At 48.4% G+C, this 13,735-nt stretch overlaps 2 protein-coding genes across 2 annotated transcripts in view; one reads left to right on the top strand and one right to left on the bottom strand.

The window, feature by feature from the left end:
- Positions 1–7,776, bottom strand: part of ak8 (adenylate kinase 8) — a gene marked incomplete at both ends in the record, with an annotated part of 20,910 nt that extends 13,134 nt beyond the window's left edge. Inside the window, 5 exons of the mRNA XM_084439616.1 lie at positions 4,440–4,508; positions 6,092–6,202; positions 6,696–6,745; positions 7,498–7,582; positions 7,693–7,776. Of these exons, the coding sequence (XP_084295742.1) occupies positions 4,440–4,508; positions 6,092–6,202; positions 6,696–6,745; positions 7,498–7,582; positions 7,693–7,776 (399 nt within the window). The remainder of the gene's footprint in view (positions 1–4,439; positions 4,509–6,091; positions 6,203–6,695; positions 6,746–7,497; positions 7,583–7,692) is intronic.
- A 686-nt stretch (positions 7,777–8,462) lies between these two features.
- Positions 8,463–12,761, top strand: spaca9 (sperm acrosome associated 9; the record flags this gene model as incomplete). The annotated part of the gene is made up of 4 exons (XM_084439615.1): positions 8,463–8,606; positions 8,928–9,127; positions 9,962–10,104; positions 12,754–12,761. 4 exons carry the CDS (start codon positions 8,463–8,465, stop codon positions 12,759–12,761), a joined length of 495 nt encoding a protein of 164 aa, XP_084295741.1.
- Positions 12,762–13,735: the final 974 nt, after the last annotated feature.

Raw genomic sequence — 13,735 nt, 5'->3', positions numbered from 1 at the left:
CCCAACTTATCACTTATGCGGCGATTCATCTCCAGATAAATAAATAAAATGAAGGAATAAGACAAACATTTATAGATCTAAGTACTATCAGAGGACCCCCCCCCCCCCTCGCTTGTTTGAGATTCGTCTTTGTTTTTGTCTTTGATCTTTGAAACCAGTAACTGTTTAACTCTCTTCCTGAGCCTCTTCCCTGTCTCTCCCTGGGCCATTAGACTGATGACCGCCTGGGAGGCAGCACTGCCCAGTAGCAGGTCATAGGGGGGGGGGGGGGGGGGGTGTACCTGGGAGGCAGCACTGCCCAGTAGCAGGTAATAGGGGGGGGGTGTACCTGGGAGGCAGCACTGCCCAGTAGAAGGTAATAGGGGAGGGGGTGTGCCTGGGAGGCAGCACTGCCCAGTAGCAGGTAATAGGGGAGGGTGCCAAGGAGGCAGCCCTTCTTCCTTACTGTGGGAAAATGGCACTTAACTATAAAATAGGGATTTGACTAAACGAGTGGCAGGTGGAGTAGAACTATTGAGCCGAGCCTCCGTCAGGTAAACTCTGGATGGGCCCGGCTAGCGAGCCCCAGACGTCAGTCTGCGTCCAGGCTAGATCCTGCTCCCACCTCCGCCCTCCAGTCCCGGAGGACAGCCCGGGCTGGGGAAGGGGCTCTAGCCTGCTCCCCTGCCCCGCCAGAGCTCCAGCCTGATTGAAATTCTAATGAGCCGGTCGCACAACAACACCCCCGACCTCTCCTCCTCTCCTCGGCCCTGCCTCCCTCCCTGGGGGGCAGCACCGCGGCTCCCTCCATTCCGTTTCATCCCGACATCAAACGGGGTCCGTAGAGCGCGCGGGGCAGACGGATACACAACCCCGGGACCGAAACATCTGCAGCGCCGGGGCAGTTCGGGGGGGGCGGAGTCACAGGACGGACACGCGTTAGAGCAGATGTCACAGCCGGCTCAGCAGCAGGCCGGGGGGGGGAGGGGGGGAGGGAGGGAGGCGAGGCCTGACAAGCAAGGAGAGAGACCTTTACCAGTCTGCTGCTGCTCTCCACACAAAGGATCCGCGGCCTGTCTCTGAGGCTCGCTAACAAAGACCTTTGGACTGAACAATCAGGCAATTAGCCACCCCGGACGCTAATCGGCTAATCATGGGGTGTGTGTTTGTATTACTGAGGGGCCGTGCCTCAGACCTGCAGCAACACAGACCCCAGGACAACTCCCGTGGGAGACACACACACACACACACACACACACACACTCAACACTGGACTGGCCCTGGACTACATATGTATCTACTGACTGGTGACAATAAAGCAGTGATTAAAAGGCGCAGTAGGTGCACAGCTAATACACCTCAGTGTCCGAATGATTTACTGTAATTACAAGGCAAGGCCTCCACCAAGGGGAACCTCCACACCTTCTGTAACCTCATCTGGAGGATCTCCAGCGGAGCAAAACGCCACACTGGCAACAACCACATGATCTATTCTATAGCATGTAACATAAAGCTAACCATGTTCCCAATCTGACCTCTTTAGAATGACAACACTGTCCTCCCATGTTCTGTGTAATAGCGGTGTGCTCCCATGGCTGCTCCTACCGTTATAGCCCAGAAAGACGATGAGGCCCCTCTAACGATGTGGTCCCACTAACGATGTGGCCCCTCTAACGATGTGGTCCCTCTAACGATGTGTGCTTTACGGCTGCGCTCCGGCATGCTAACGGGGGTAATCACTGGTTAATAAATGATGAGGTATATCTTGGTTAAAGCCCAAATGTTTAGCGTGTTAGACCCTTATATTCCTAGTGATTATACACTCTCTGCTTGTTACCGTGGGAGCCGTGGGGGTTATTTGTGGTCAGGGTGATTGGATAACCCAACCAGCCAAACTGCTCCCAGGATGGCATTAAAAGCTCATAGCGTTTCTGTACACCTTTAAGTGGATGACACAGAAACAAGCAAACAAATGTGTAGCTTTAGAGAAGGAGACGGTGGTGGTGGTGACGATGATGATGGCAGTGTTTGGCATTTCTCTATGAAGCCAAACAGTCTATTTACTACACTTTTTCAACCAATATACTACAGTACATTGCAGCTTGAATGTTTATGGCAGCCATTTTGTAAGCATACAAGGTATTTTGTAAGATTGCCATAGATATACTGTAGCCAGGCATGCAGTTAAAATTTATTTTTTAGAATAGAATGGAATAGAATAGAGCGTTTATTTGCCATGTGTAGCAAGTACAGGTACTGCTACACTGGAATTCTTGTTATCTCTTATCCTTATGGTATCTTATCGGTATAAATCAGTTCCTCATTCCAGTCCTAGATACTCAGTTACACATTTAAAGGTTCCCAAACTGGCAATTTGCTTTAATTTACTCTACTACCCTCTAATGGTAGCGCTTGTGTTTAAGATCTGCTGAGATGAGCTAATGATGATGAGCCATCTTTCAGAGCCGCATCCTTGTAGAGTGAAGAGCTCTCCGGTGATGCAGGCTGATGGAAACTGGCAGGTTCCCCTGAGAGAGCTCCCCCTGGAGGTGAGGTGCGGCGTGGCTGACACACCTGGGTGTCCTCTCCCCTCTCCGGAGTCATCCTCCTCTCTCTCAGCACGGGAGCACAGATAATAGAGTTGTTATGTTACTGACACACCTTCATTATCTCCCCCCTCTTACCCTCTCTCAGTCTCTCTCTCTCTCTCTCTCTCTCTCACACACTCTCTCTCTTTCAGCTCTGATTTCCCTGAAGACTGCCAGTCAAGAGTTTGACTAGCCGCAGCACGGCGATATAGAAGAGAAAGATGAAGAGGAGGATGAAGAGGAGGAGGAAGAGGAGGAGGAAGAGGAGGAGGAGAGGCCTTTTGAGAGGAGGGGACAGCCAGGTGGAGCCGAGCCTCAGCCTTGCGTTAGGCGTGATTAACGCTCCGAGTATCTTCATCTGGGAGGCAGGTAGGCAGGGAGCGCATGAAAACATTCTGAGCCGCGGAGCTGCCGCTGTGGTAATTAAGCAGATGGGTCTTGACTTCACCCCTGATGGGACCTGCCAATCATCCTGTCGCTAGGCGATTCATGTTCCCGTGAAGACTGGGACCAGCAGATGAAGGGAGGCTGTCACAAGCGCAAACGCACACACACACACACACACATACACACACACACACACGCACACACACACACGCAAACACACACGCACACACACACACACGCACACACACAAACACTGCAGCACATCTTCTTTATAGAGAGTGTGCTCTTGTTTGACTGAATTCCCTGCGTTTATGCAAATCAGCAGGAAATAATGAAATAAACGGATAAATAGCGTCAGACATTTAGCCTGAGGGGATAAACAGCCATTAGCAGATTAAAAGAAGAAACTAACCAGAAAGTGCTCAGCTTAAAAGACCAAAGTTAAAAGATGCCAAGTGGAGAAAGTTAAGAAATGTATTCCGCCTAAGCAGAGTTTAGAAAAGAAGGGAAAAAAAGCTGTTTATCAAGTAGGATTGTTCTCCCGCTCCAGCCTCCACACCACTGAGAGGGAAAGTGACACTTCAGAGGGCGCCCCCCCCCCTCCTCCCCCGCTGAAGTCAGGCTAGGGGTGCACGTGTGTGATGGGAGGCTTATTGACTGTGATACAGGGGCGTCAGGATGAGAGGACGGGCTGGGACACAGATCACGCTGGGGGGGGGAGGTACAGTGTCACAGTCATAGGGGGGGGGGGGGGGGGGGGTTGATGGTGATGGTTGATGGTGAAGGTTCCCCTTTAACAGTCCTTCTGTTCTATCACAGGAGGCCCGGCTCCCTGGGGGGGGGGGGGGGCGGTGGGGGACGAGGGGGGGGGGGGGGTGATCCCCTGGGAACACAGCTGCTGCACACTGGGGTAATGACATCATTACGTAAACACACCGATCCAGGAAGGACCACATCCTGTTCAGGTATTTGTTGTCATTAGCGTTGCTAAACACTCTGTTTATTTCCAGGAATGTCAGTGTGTGAGTGTGTGTGTGCGTGTGTGTGTGCGTGTGCGTGTGTGTGTTGGTAGTTGCACTGCAGCCTTCCATCCAGAAGCATGTCTTGCTGCGGTAATAGACAGTGACAGGACAAGATGTCTCTCTTCAGGAGAACAGCTTCTATCTAATGATCTGGATACACGCCTCGTGACTGACTGACTGAATGACTGGGCTGTCTCTCTGACTGCTCTATCACTCCGGACGAGGACCGTATTCTTCCTTCTTTCAGTTACAGCTAAAGGCATGTTTGACTAGCAGAAGGGAAGATGACAGATGATCGATCCATCTTTGAAAGTACTGTATTATCAGATGTACCGTAAACGGGCGTGTCTGCCTGCTGGTGTGTGTACAGCTGTGTGCGTGTGTGTGTGTGTGCGTGTGTGTGTGTGTGTGTGTGTAGGGAATGGAGCGGTCTCCAGGTTGCAGAGGTTGGAGAGTCTCTTACCCGACGCATGCAGTCGATCTTTGACAGCCGCTGCTTAATCAGCTTGATCCACAGGTCGTTTGGGATCTCCTGTCAACAACAACAACAGCATGGTAAACATCAAGAGAACACAAAAGAGAAGCTCTATTCCACCTGCTCCTGTTCAAGCACCTGTGCTTTCTCTCTGAACTGTCAACCAGAGAGAGGTGCTGGAGGCCAGAAGGTGTGAAGGCATGGCTGACTTTCCACCAACACACACACACATATGCTGTATCACACACAAACACACACACACACACACACACACACACACACACAGACATGCTGTATCACACACACACACACACACACACACACACACACACACAGACATGCTGTATCACACACACACACACACACAGACATGCTCTATCACACACACACACACACACACACACACACACACACACAGACACATACACACATATGCTGTATCACACACACACACACACACACACACATGCTGTATCACACACACACACATGCTGTATCACACACACACACACACACACACATGCTGTATCACACACACACACATACTGTATCACACACACACACACACACACATATGCTGTATCACACACACACACACACACACACACACACACACACACACACACATATGCTATATCACACACACACACACACACACACACACACACACATATGCTGTATCACACACACACACACACACACACACACACACACACACACACACACACACACACACACACACACACACCGGACCCCGTCACCCCACCCCTCTTCTGCCCCTGCCCCGACTACTAGATCAACAGTGTGTTAGTGCAGCGCTGCAACAGAGATATTCCACTGGTGTATTCCAGCGCGCTCAATTATTCATGGCGGTGAAGAAGCTACTCCTCTCGAACCCCATCAAATGTCAGGTTTTGAGAAGAGGAGAGGCGAGGGGAGCACCTCCCTGCTGGTCTCTACACAGCTAAAACATGGAGGTCCACACCTGACTGACCTCACACTCTTACTCTTTCTCTTTTAAATCATCTGGATGTATCAGAAGACTAAAAGAGAGTGTTGGTGCTCGTGGAGCAGTTAGTAGTCGTAAGAGAAGCAATCAGGCAGAGAGGCCAGTACAGTCATAGAGATATGATATGAACATATTATTATGAACATATTCTAATCCAATGCGTACGGTACCGTAGTAGCAAAATATGCTGTATACTTATAATGCCATAGACATGTAATGGGTTGGTAGTGTAGTAGTAGTTTACCCTCTACTAAAGAAGCTGAATCAACAATAGTTCAGCTCGACTCGAGAACCTTTTTATCTTCCTCTTCTGAATTAGCTCCTTATTCTGCAGAGAGGAGAACCTTGAGAAGTCGTATGGGGGGAGATGATTAGGATAATTACACTACAGGGATGTGTTTTAGTGTTCTCCTCTTCCCCTTATCTAACGCTGCTCGTTTGCTGAGTGACCTATTTCCGCTGCGTTCACATTCACAAGTCCGACTGCATCCACTGCTGTTTTGCATACCTCTGAACAACGCTAAGGATAAATAAAAGCTATGTTACTTTTGCTGTACATTGTGTGTGTGTGTGTGTGTGTGTGTGTGTGTGTGTGTGTGTGTGTGTGTGTGTGTGTGTGTGTGAGCTGTACCTGCTGTTTTTCTTTGTACTCTAGGGCCTGCTTGGTCAAGTCAGTGTCCTCCTTCAGCAAGTTGCTTGCAGTGACATGGATGGCCTGAGTGTGTTCACACAGCTTCCTGGCCTAGAGTGGTTAACACAACAACAGGTCCCATGGTCGTTCAGATGGGCTACTTTACTTTATTCCGTTTATTTTTCACAGGGACAATGCACACCAATCAACAATTTTAGGAACATTTTAGTAAATGAGCCCTCATAGTAAATGTGCCAGTGTTAGCTGAGTAGCTACTGTAGTTTTCAACTGCTGTCCCAGGGCAAGATGTTAAGTGCCGGATAAAAACAGTAAGAAAGACATTTTAAAAAACAGATTAGGAAAAGATTACATAAACAACACAGTAAAAAAGACTACTCATAACGCATTGGCAAGTTTTTTGTGTATTGCATGTTTTAGTACAGTAGCTACACTGCCAGACTTTAGGCTTCATTTACACCAGAATTCATTCCACTCACATGAATTAACATATTTTTTCAGATATTAGCTGTCAGATCATAATAGACCTGTTTATGTTAAAGAACGTACAGTGTGAAAAGCCCTAATGATAATCTAACCAACTTACATTAGTTCTTTTCCCTGATGCTGGAGGGCCAAGCAGCATAACTCTGGGTACTGCGACAGAAGACAACATAAAAACACACATGCTGTATGAAGTGACTGAGATACTTTAGTCAGTCAGTCAAAGGGACATTCGAATCATAGTGAGCAGACACTTTGAACAATAGTGCACGTATAAAAAGATGGCAGGAAAAAAAGAAGCATGAAAATATTCCAAAGAAGAACACCTTGAACATGTTGTCTTCTCATTTCCTCAAACGGTATCAAACGTTTTCTATCTCGAATTATTGATCTTGATATTAGTATTTTTAGCCCCAGAGATCTGAGCTGTTTCAATCATAACCCCCCCTCTCTCTCTCCCCCCCACAGAAGGCAGTGCAGGGATTTTGATTCATGGATTCAGTACTTCACTGACTGTTGGGTGATTCAGTCTAATTCCTAGATGGTAGATACACAGCGTCACCTAGTGGTGTAAGTACGGTACCATAATAAAAATGACCAACAAGCAAAATCTGTAATTACCTCATTTTTTGGACTTGGGGAGCAAAAAAATCCCCCCATTCATTGTCAATAGGGGGAATCGAAACGGCCATATCTCGCTAAGGGAAGGTCACAGAGACACAGGGTTTTGTGGCCTTAAGCTGTCGACTATGCAGCTGGTACCTATCGTGTTTAATGTGTTCTTCACACCTAGGATCAAACTGAAGGATTTAGGTTTGTGTTCATGTTCCTCAGATGAAACTTGAATGTGCCAAGCCTACAGCTCTCCAGCTCAGATCATAGCTCCTCTGTAGCCTGCAGCTTACCCTCAACACTAGCCCTCTTCAGCAGGCCAGTGAGATACAGGATGGGCTCATCTGGTTTGTCCACCATCAGATTTGTCACCAGGTTCTACAACATCAGAACCACACAGTTACTGTGACATGAAAGAAGACAGGTAGAGGGACAGTGGCTATATCAATCATCAGTATTCCTCAGCGTACATTATTCGAACATTTTACCTGGATTAAATCAAATATTTCATGCTTTTCGGCATAAATGGCCATTTCAGGTGGAATTCTCAGCGGTTTGTCTGTTGCATCCATGATGAACTGTGATCTACAGTATGAGAGGGGAACAGTTGCGTTAATCGGATATCGGTGGATCAACATTACTGCAAGCTTCAGTCACAAAACGTTAGCTAGATGGATGTTATTGTTTGTAGCTAGCTACTCTAGCTAACGCACTTGGTGTCCTGCTTGGCTATAGCATTGTCTGTAGAGAGCTATTCGTCAGTATTCTTCCAAAACAAGTCGATAGAAGAATTAAGCATGCAACAACAACAACAACCACAACAACAATAATAATAACAGATAAAATGTCGCTTGTGAACTTTGTGACTGTTTACTTACCGCGTTAATCACGTCAATTTTGGAAGTCCGTCGCTAAGACGCATTTAACGTTGCTAAGGAAAACGTCATAGGCGTTCGAGACTGGCACGCCTCATTGTGTTGCCTAGCGACGCCGTTGCTTGTGTGGTTCCAGAACTCTGGTCAACACGCAGAGTCGCAGACACACCAGGACTCTGTTCAGTATCTCTATCTTTTACATTTGAAGAGATAGTGTCAGGTGCACAAAATCCCTTCTAGTAAGTAACCTTGCAAGGTCAATCGTGTCATGTCCATTTTCCTCCTGAAACAATAGCCTAGAGATTTCCAAGTGCATCAGTAACATGTCCTGTATCTTGTTGTGCCTGGTTCCAGGTCTTCCCAGTCCGAGCTGGCTCAGTACTATGAGTGAGGCCACGGAGAGGCTGAAGGCCCTAGAAATGAAGCACAAGCTGTTCAAGCAGCAACAGTTCATCTTCATAGCAGCGTTGGAGAGGTCCAGGGAGCATGCTCACGACAGAACCGAGCCTGTATCATCTGTCATGCAGGTGAGAACATGATACAACCCCACTCCCTGAGCACAGTGTGCAGGAGTTGAACTTGAGTCTGTTTGGAATCTATCCTACTAAACCACAAACCACAACTTCGGGTTATGTTGATGAAATTCTACTGGCTGTATACTGCGCTCATATGAAATTCAGTTACATTTCCTCAAGAGTCAATGGACATTGTCCTACAGTATATAGGTCCAGTAGCTATTGAACAATGGCAATCAAGATAAGATTCCAGAGGATGTCTCATCCTGGTGTAGTTTAGTCCTGGCTGTATTGATACTGATCAGTTCAGAGCTTTAAAATCCCCTCCCTCAGGTGCAGGGCTACAAGGACCTCCACTGCAGCAACACCACGGACAGGCGTATTTTCTCCCTCTTTTTGGAGATCGTGGGGGGACTCAGGGCGGTGCTGGAGCTGCTAGGAAGCTCCGCCCACAGCCCTGAGGGGGGAGGAGTCCTGGACTCCTGCAGATTACTCCTCGGCCCCAACTGCAACATCAGCAAACTGCAGGCCCAGTTGAGTGACTACATCTCTCTCTGCTCCCCTCCATCTCTCTCCCTCTCTTCCTCCTCCCCTGTCTCTCTCGCTCCCACCCCCTCTCTTTGTTCAAACCTAAGACCTTGACCATGTAAAAACTCTTGAAACTTGATTACGTTCATGTAATTTATTGGTCTATAAATGTTCTCAGCCGTTGGACACAACATACTCCAGGAGCTTGCTCGATCGTCTCGTTGAGAGAGGTCAGGGAAGAATTTTTACAGCTCACTTTTCTGGCCCCTGGGTGATACTGTTTTTTTGCTTCCCTCTGGAATATGTAGGGGTGGGACCTATGCCCACCTCCCTTGATCTTTGTAAAGCGCATTGTGTTACCTCTGTGTATGAAATGCGCTATATAAATAAAGCTTTGACTGATTGATTGAAACTCATCCCTCCTTGAAGACATCTCTGATCTGATAAGCCTGGACTAGCAGAAACTATCTAGAACACATTCACCTGTCCAATCATGTAGATCAAAGACCACCATAAGGACAGGAAAGAAGGATGCATATTAGAGCATTAAACAAGAGCCTGGCTGTGCCCGAATGTCCATACTATGTATGTAGTACATACTATATAGTACGCCAGATGCAGCAAGCTACATCAAAATTGTGCCTGCTACATCTGGCGTACTAAATAGTACATACTCGAGTAGCATGCTACATTTATCTTGCATACTAAACATGTTTTCGTGGAGTAGTATGTACTAAATAGCATGTAGTATGTGAGTTGTAGTATGTACTATATAGTATGTAGCATGTAGTATGGACATTCGGACACAGCCCCTGTGTCTGTCCCCCCCCCCCCTCCAGCTACCCCCATGACGAGGTGAACAGGCTGAGCTGTGACGAGGCCAGGAACTACTACGGGGGCGTGGTCAGCCTCATCCCACTGGCCCTGGACCTCCTCAACCGCCTCGGCTCCTCCCACTACAGGGGCGCCCTCAGCCCCTCCGGCACTCCCAACGCCAGCCACCTCCAGGACCAGGACCAGGACCAGAACCAGCACCAGAACCAGGGAGCCAGTGGAGCAGTGGCGGCCGGGGCAGGGGACCTCTCCGTCAGCCAGGTCAGAGGGGCCCTCACTGGCAGCAAGGGCCGGACCAAGAGGACAGGAGGAGGGGGATGGCATGCAGGCAAGCCAGCCTGGAGGCCCCCGGGACGCAACCACTTATGAGGCCCCTGTGGGTCTGGTGTTTGTTGATAAAAGTGCACGGCACTAGGCTCATTTCCTGCCTTTTCATGTCTTGCAGCAGATAATGGCCGTGTCTTACAGTAAGGTATTGGAACTGTGTTTTGACTGCTTATCGACTACATTATGCTACCATCTTGCATAGTTTTAAGCTATGTTGTATTCATATAACGATGTTGTTGTGGCACCTCTTAAAAAAAGGCAGTCTTGTATTAGTGCATCATCTGTGTAGGAACAAGCGTCATGTAGGAATTACACCAACTGTAGGAAGCAAATCAGTTCACTGTGTTATCTCCAACTAACTTAGTATCACAGTGATGTCATGTCACTTGACATCTAGAGGAGAAAGAACACGACACACACAGATTTAGATTTTTTTTTATTTTTATTGTTCACAGTCATCAACACGTCATTTTCCTTAGAAGAACATTGCCTTTTCGTCATGATACTCCACTCAGGGTATCCCGGATTGCAGGCGGTCCAATTGTTGTACCAAACACCATAGAAACAGACTTAGAATTATTTCACTCCCGTGGTGCTAGAAATTGAAATCAAGATGGACTGAAGAACAACACTTGAAGGAACAACTGAGACCTTTGAAATTACATAATCTTTGAGGATTACCGATGAGTAATACTGTTTTGTTATTGGGCGTGCGAGGGTGAGGCCTCTCCAGGTGGATAACCCTGAGCAGGCGTGTGAGGGTGAGACCTCTCCAGGTGGATAACCCTGAGCAGGCATGTGAGGGTGAGACCTCTCCAGGTGGATAACCCTGAGCAGGTGTGTGAGGGTGAGACCTCTCCAGGTGGATAACCCTGAGCAGGCGTGTGAGGGTGAGGCCTCTCCAGGTGGATAACCCTGAGCAGGCGTGTGAGGGTGAGGCCTCTCCAGGTGGATAACCCTGAGCAGGCGTGTGAGGGTGAGGCCTCTCCAGGTGGATAACCCTGAGCAGGCGTGTGAGGGTGAGACCTCTCCAGGTGGATAACCCTGAGCAGGTGTGTGAGGGTGAGGCCTCTCCAGGTGGATAACCCTGAGCAGGCGTGTGAGGGTGAGGCCTCTCCAGGTGGATAACCCTGAGCAGGCGTGTGAGGGTGAGGCCTCTCCAGGTGGATAACCCTGAGCAGGTGTGTGAGGGTGAGACCTCTCCAGGTGGATAACCCTGAGCAGGCGTGTGAGGGTGAGGCCTCCAGGTGGATAACCCTGAGCAGGTGTGTGAGGGTGAGACCTCCAGGTGGATAACCCTGAGCAGGTGTGTGAGGGTGAGACCTCCAGGTGGATAACCCTGAGCAGGTGTGTGAGGGTGAGACCTCCAGGTGGATAACCCTGAGCAGGCGTGTGAGGGTGAGGCCTCTCCAGGTGGATAACCCTGAGCAGGCGTGAGGGTGAGGCCTCTCCAGGTGGATAACCCTGAGCAGGCGTGTGAGGGTGAGACCTCCAGGTGGATAACCCTGAGCAGGCGTGAGGGTGAGGCCTCTCCAGGTGGATAACCCTGAGCAGGGAGTATGTAGGTATATGGAACCGGATGATATAGAAACGCTGGTCTCTCTCCACCTTGTGACTGTCGGCAAAGATATGGCAACAACAAGAACCACATCATGAACAGGCCCACTTTCAGAATATTCAGAATCAGAACAACGATACCACCCCTGTCTAGGTGGAAGGCATTTGGTATGTGGTTGAGACACCTCTGTCAAGACGCGAGTTTCAGGCAGGTGTGCGTTTGCCCTGAACAGACACTATGGAAACACATGGACATCAAGGCATGTGGCTGCCAGTATACAACAGCAGTCCTGTGCTCGGCATCTGTCCCATCTGGTCTCATACAGTCCTGATGTAAACATATTGGCACCGTCTACATGCTTACATCACCTGACAGGTCAAGTAGCCAATCAAGAACAGCTCCAGAGGTCATCTACGGCCATCAAGGCACTAATTATCCAATAGGACACAATGTTACAGTAGCAGGGCCCACCCCCTAATCTGGACGATGTTACTGGTCCTATGGCAAACCAGCCAGTAAACTAGCTTAATGTAGCCTCAAGAAGCTAGATGAGCTACACGTGGTGCAAATAACTCAAATGTGTCAGACATTTTGCTTCAACCAAGGAAACTAACATTATAGCTGTAACCTGACTACTGTACATGAGATCTTCATTTTATCTCAAAAGAGAAGTTAGCTTGATTCAGTTAAGCTGCTATTCGCTAGGTTGTCCCATTTCTTTAATCATAACACCAATATTGATTAATGCGTGTTGATAATTAAAGTACCCATCTGTAGAACAATCGCAGATCACGCGAGACGAGGCAGTCTTAAGGGAGTCTCCTGAAAGCCACAGCTCGGAAAACGAATAGTACACTTATAGCACGGCCCGGTACCATCCCAACCTCCGCCCTGCTCCCTGTGCACTTCCAGAGGTGTGAGGGGCTTTGAAAAGGACGGGTGTAAGCAACACAGTAAAAGCTTGACCGCCGCCTTTCCGCTCAGTCCGTTCCAACCCGTCTCGATCCACTCAGATCTCCACAAGTGCATAGAGGGTAGGCTTGGTGGTGGTTGGTTTGGGACGGGGCCTATAGGCATACAGCATGTGTCTGGGTCTTGACCAGGCAGCAAGGGTTTCTCTGCAGGCTCACCCCAGGGCTGCAGTGTCGAAGGAGAACAGTATTGCACTTGTATAGGACCTCATCCATAGCCAGCCACCAGCAGCAGCCCTACAGGCAGCGCCTGCTAAGAAAGCAGGCCAGCGGAGATCCAGGGTGCCAACAATAAATAAATAGCTTATTAAAACATCCTCTAAACATAAAAAAGCATCTTGTTTTCCTGGTGCAGTTACTCATTCTAACTCATGCAGCAAAGTTCACACAGACAGACACGGCCCCTAGATAGATTTACAACTTAAGGCTGGGGTCGAGGCTCGTTCACATCGATCAGTCAGTCACATCTACGTCAGGAAATAAAGTCAACCTCCGATTCAATCGTCGAACAAAAAGGCAATGATGTTATTTTCGATTCGCTGAGGAGAGAAAAAAATAAATCTTAGTCCTTTCATTTCTAGATTTTGAAATCGCACTGCTTCATGAGTTGAAAAGGACTTGACCCCATGACCCTGCTCCCAACCGACCAGCTACATCACCAACAATCCCTGTCAGTGAAACTCGGAATGCACCTTTAACAGTGACTTAAACAATACTTCAACATTTTGTTCACACCCCCTACCTCCCCCCTTCAGATACACATCCCTGTAGCCCTTCGGTGGTGTGGAGTACATTCAAGAGCTAATTGTTGAGCAGAAACATGTGAGAAATGTAAAAAGGGGTACGATTTTTTTTTCTTTTTACTTATTAACAAAGCAGAGCTTTAAAAAATTAGCCTGGACTCTGCTGCTCTCTGCAGGACA

This window comes from Borostomias antarcticus (assembly GCF_949987555.1).
Source record: "Borostomias antarcticus genome assembly, chromosome: 6".
Classification (NCBI taxonomy): Eukaryota; Metazoa; Chordata; class Actinopteri; order Stomiiformes; family Stomiidae; genus Borostomias; species Borostomias antarcticus.
The sequence above is the reverse complement of the archived record's forward strand: the minus strand, read 5'-3'. Positions and strand labels throughout refer to the sequence as shown.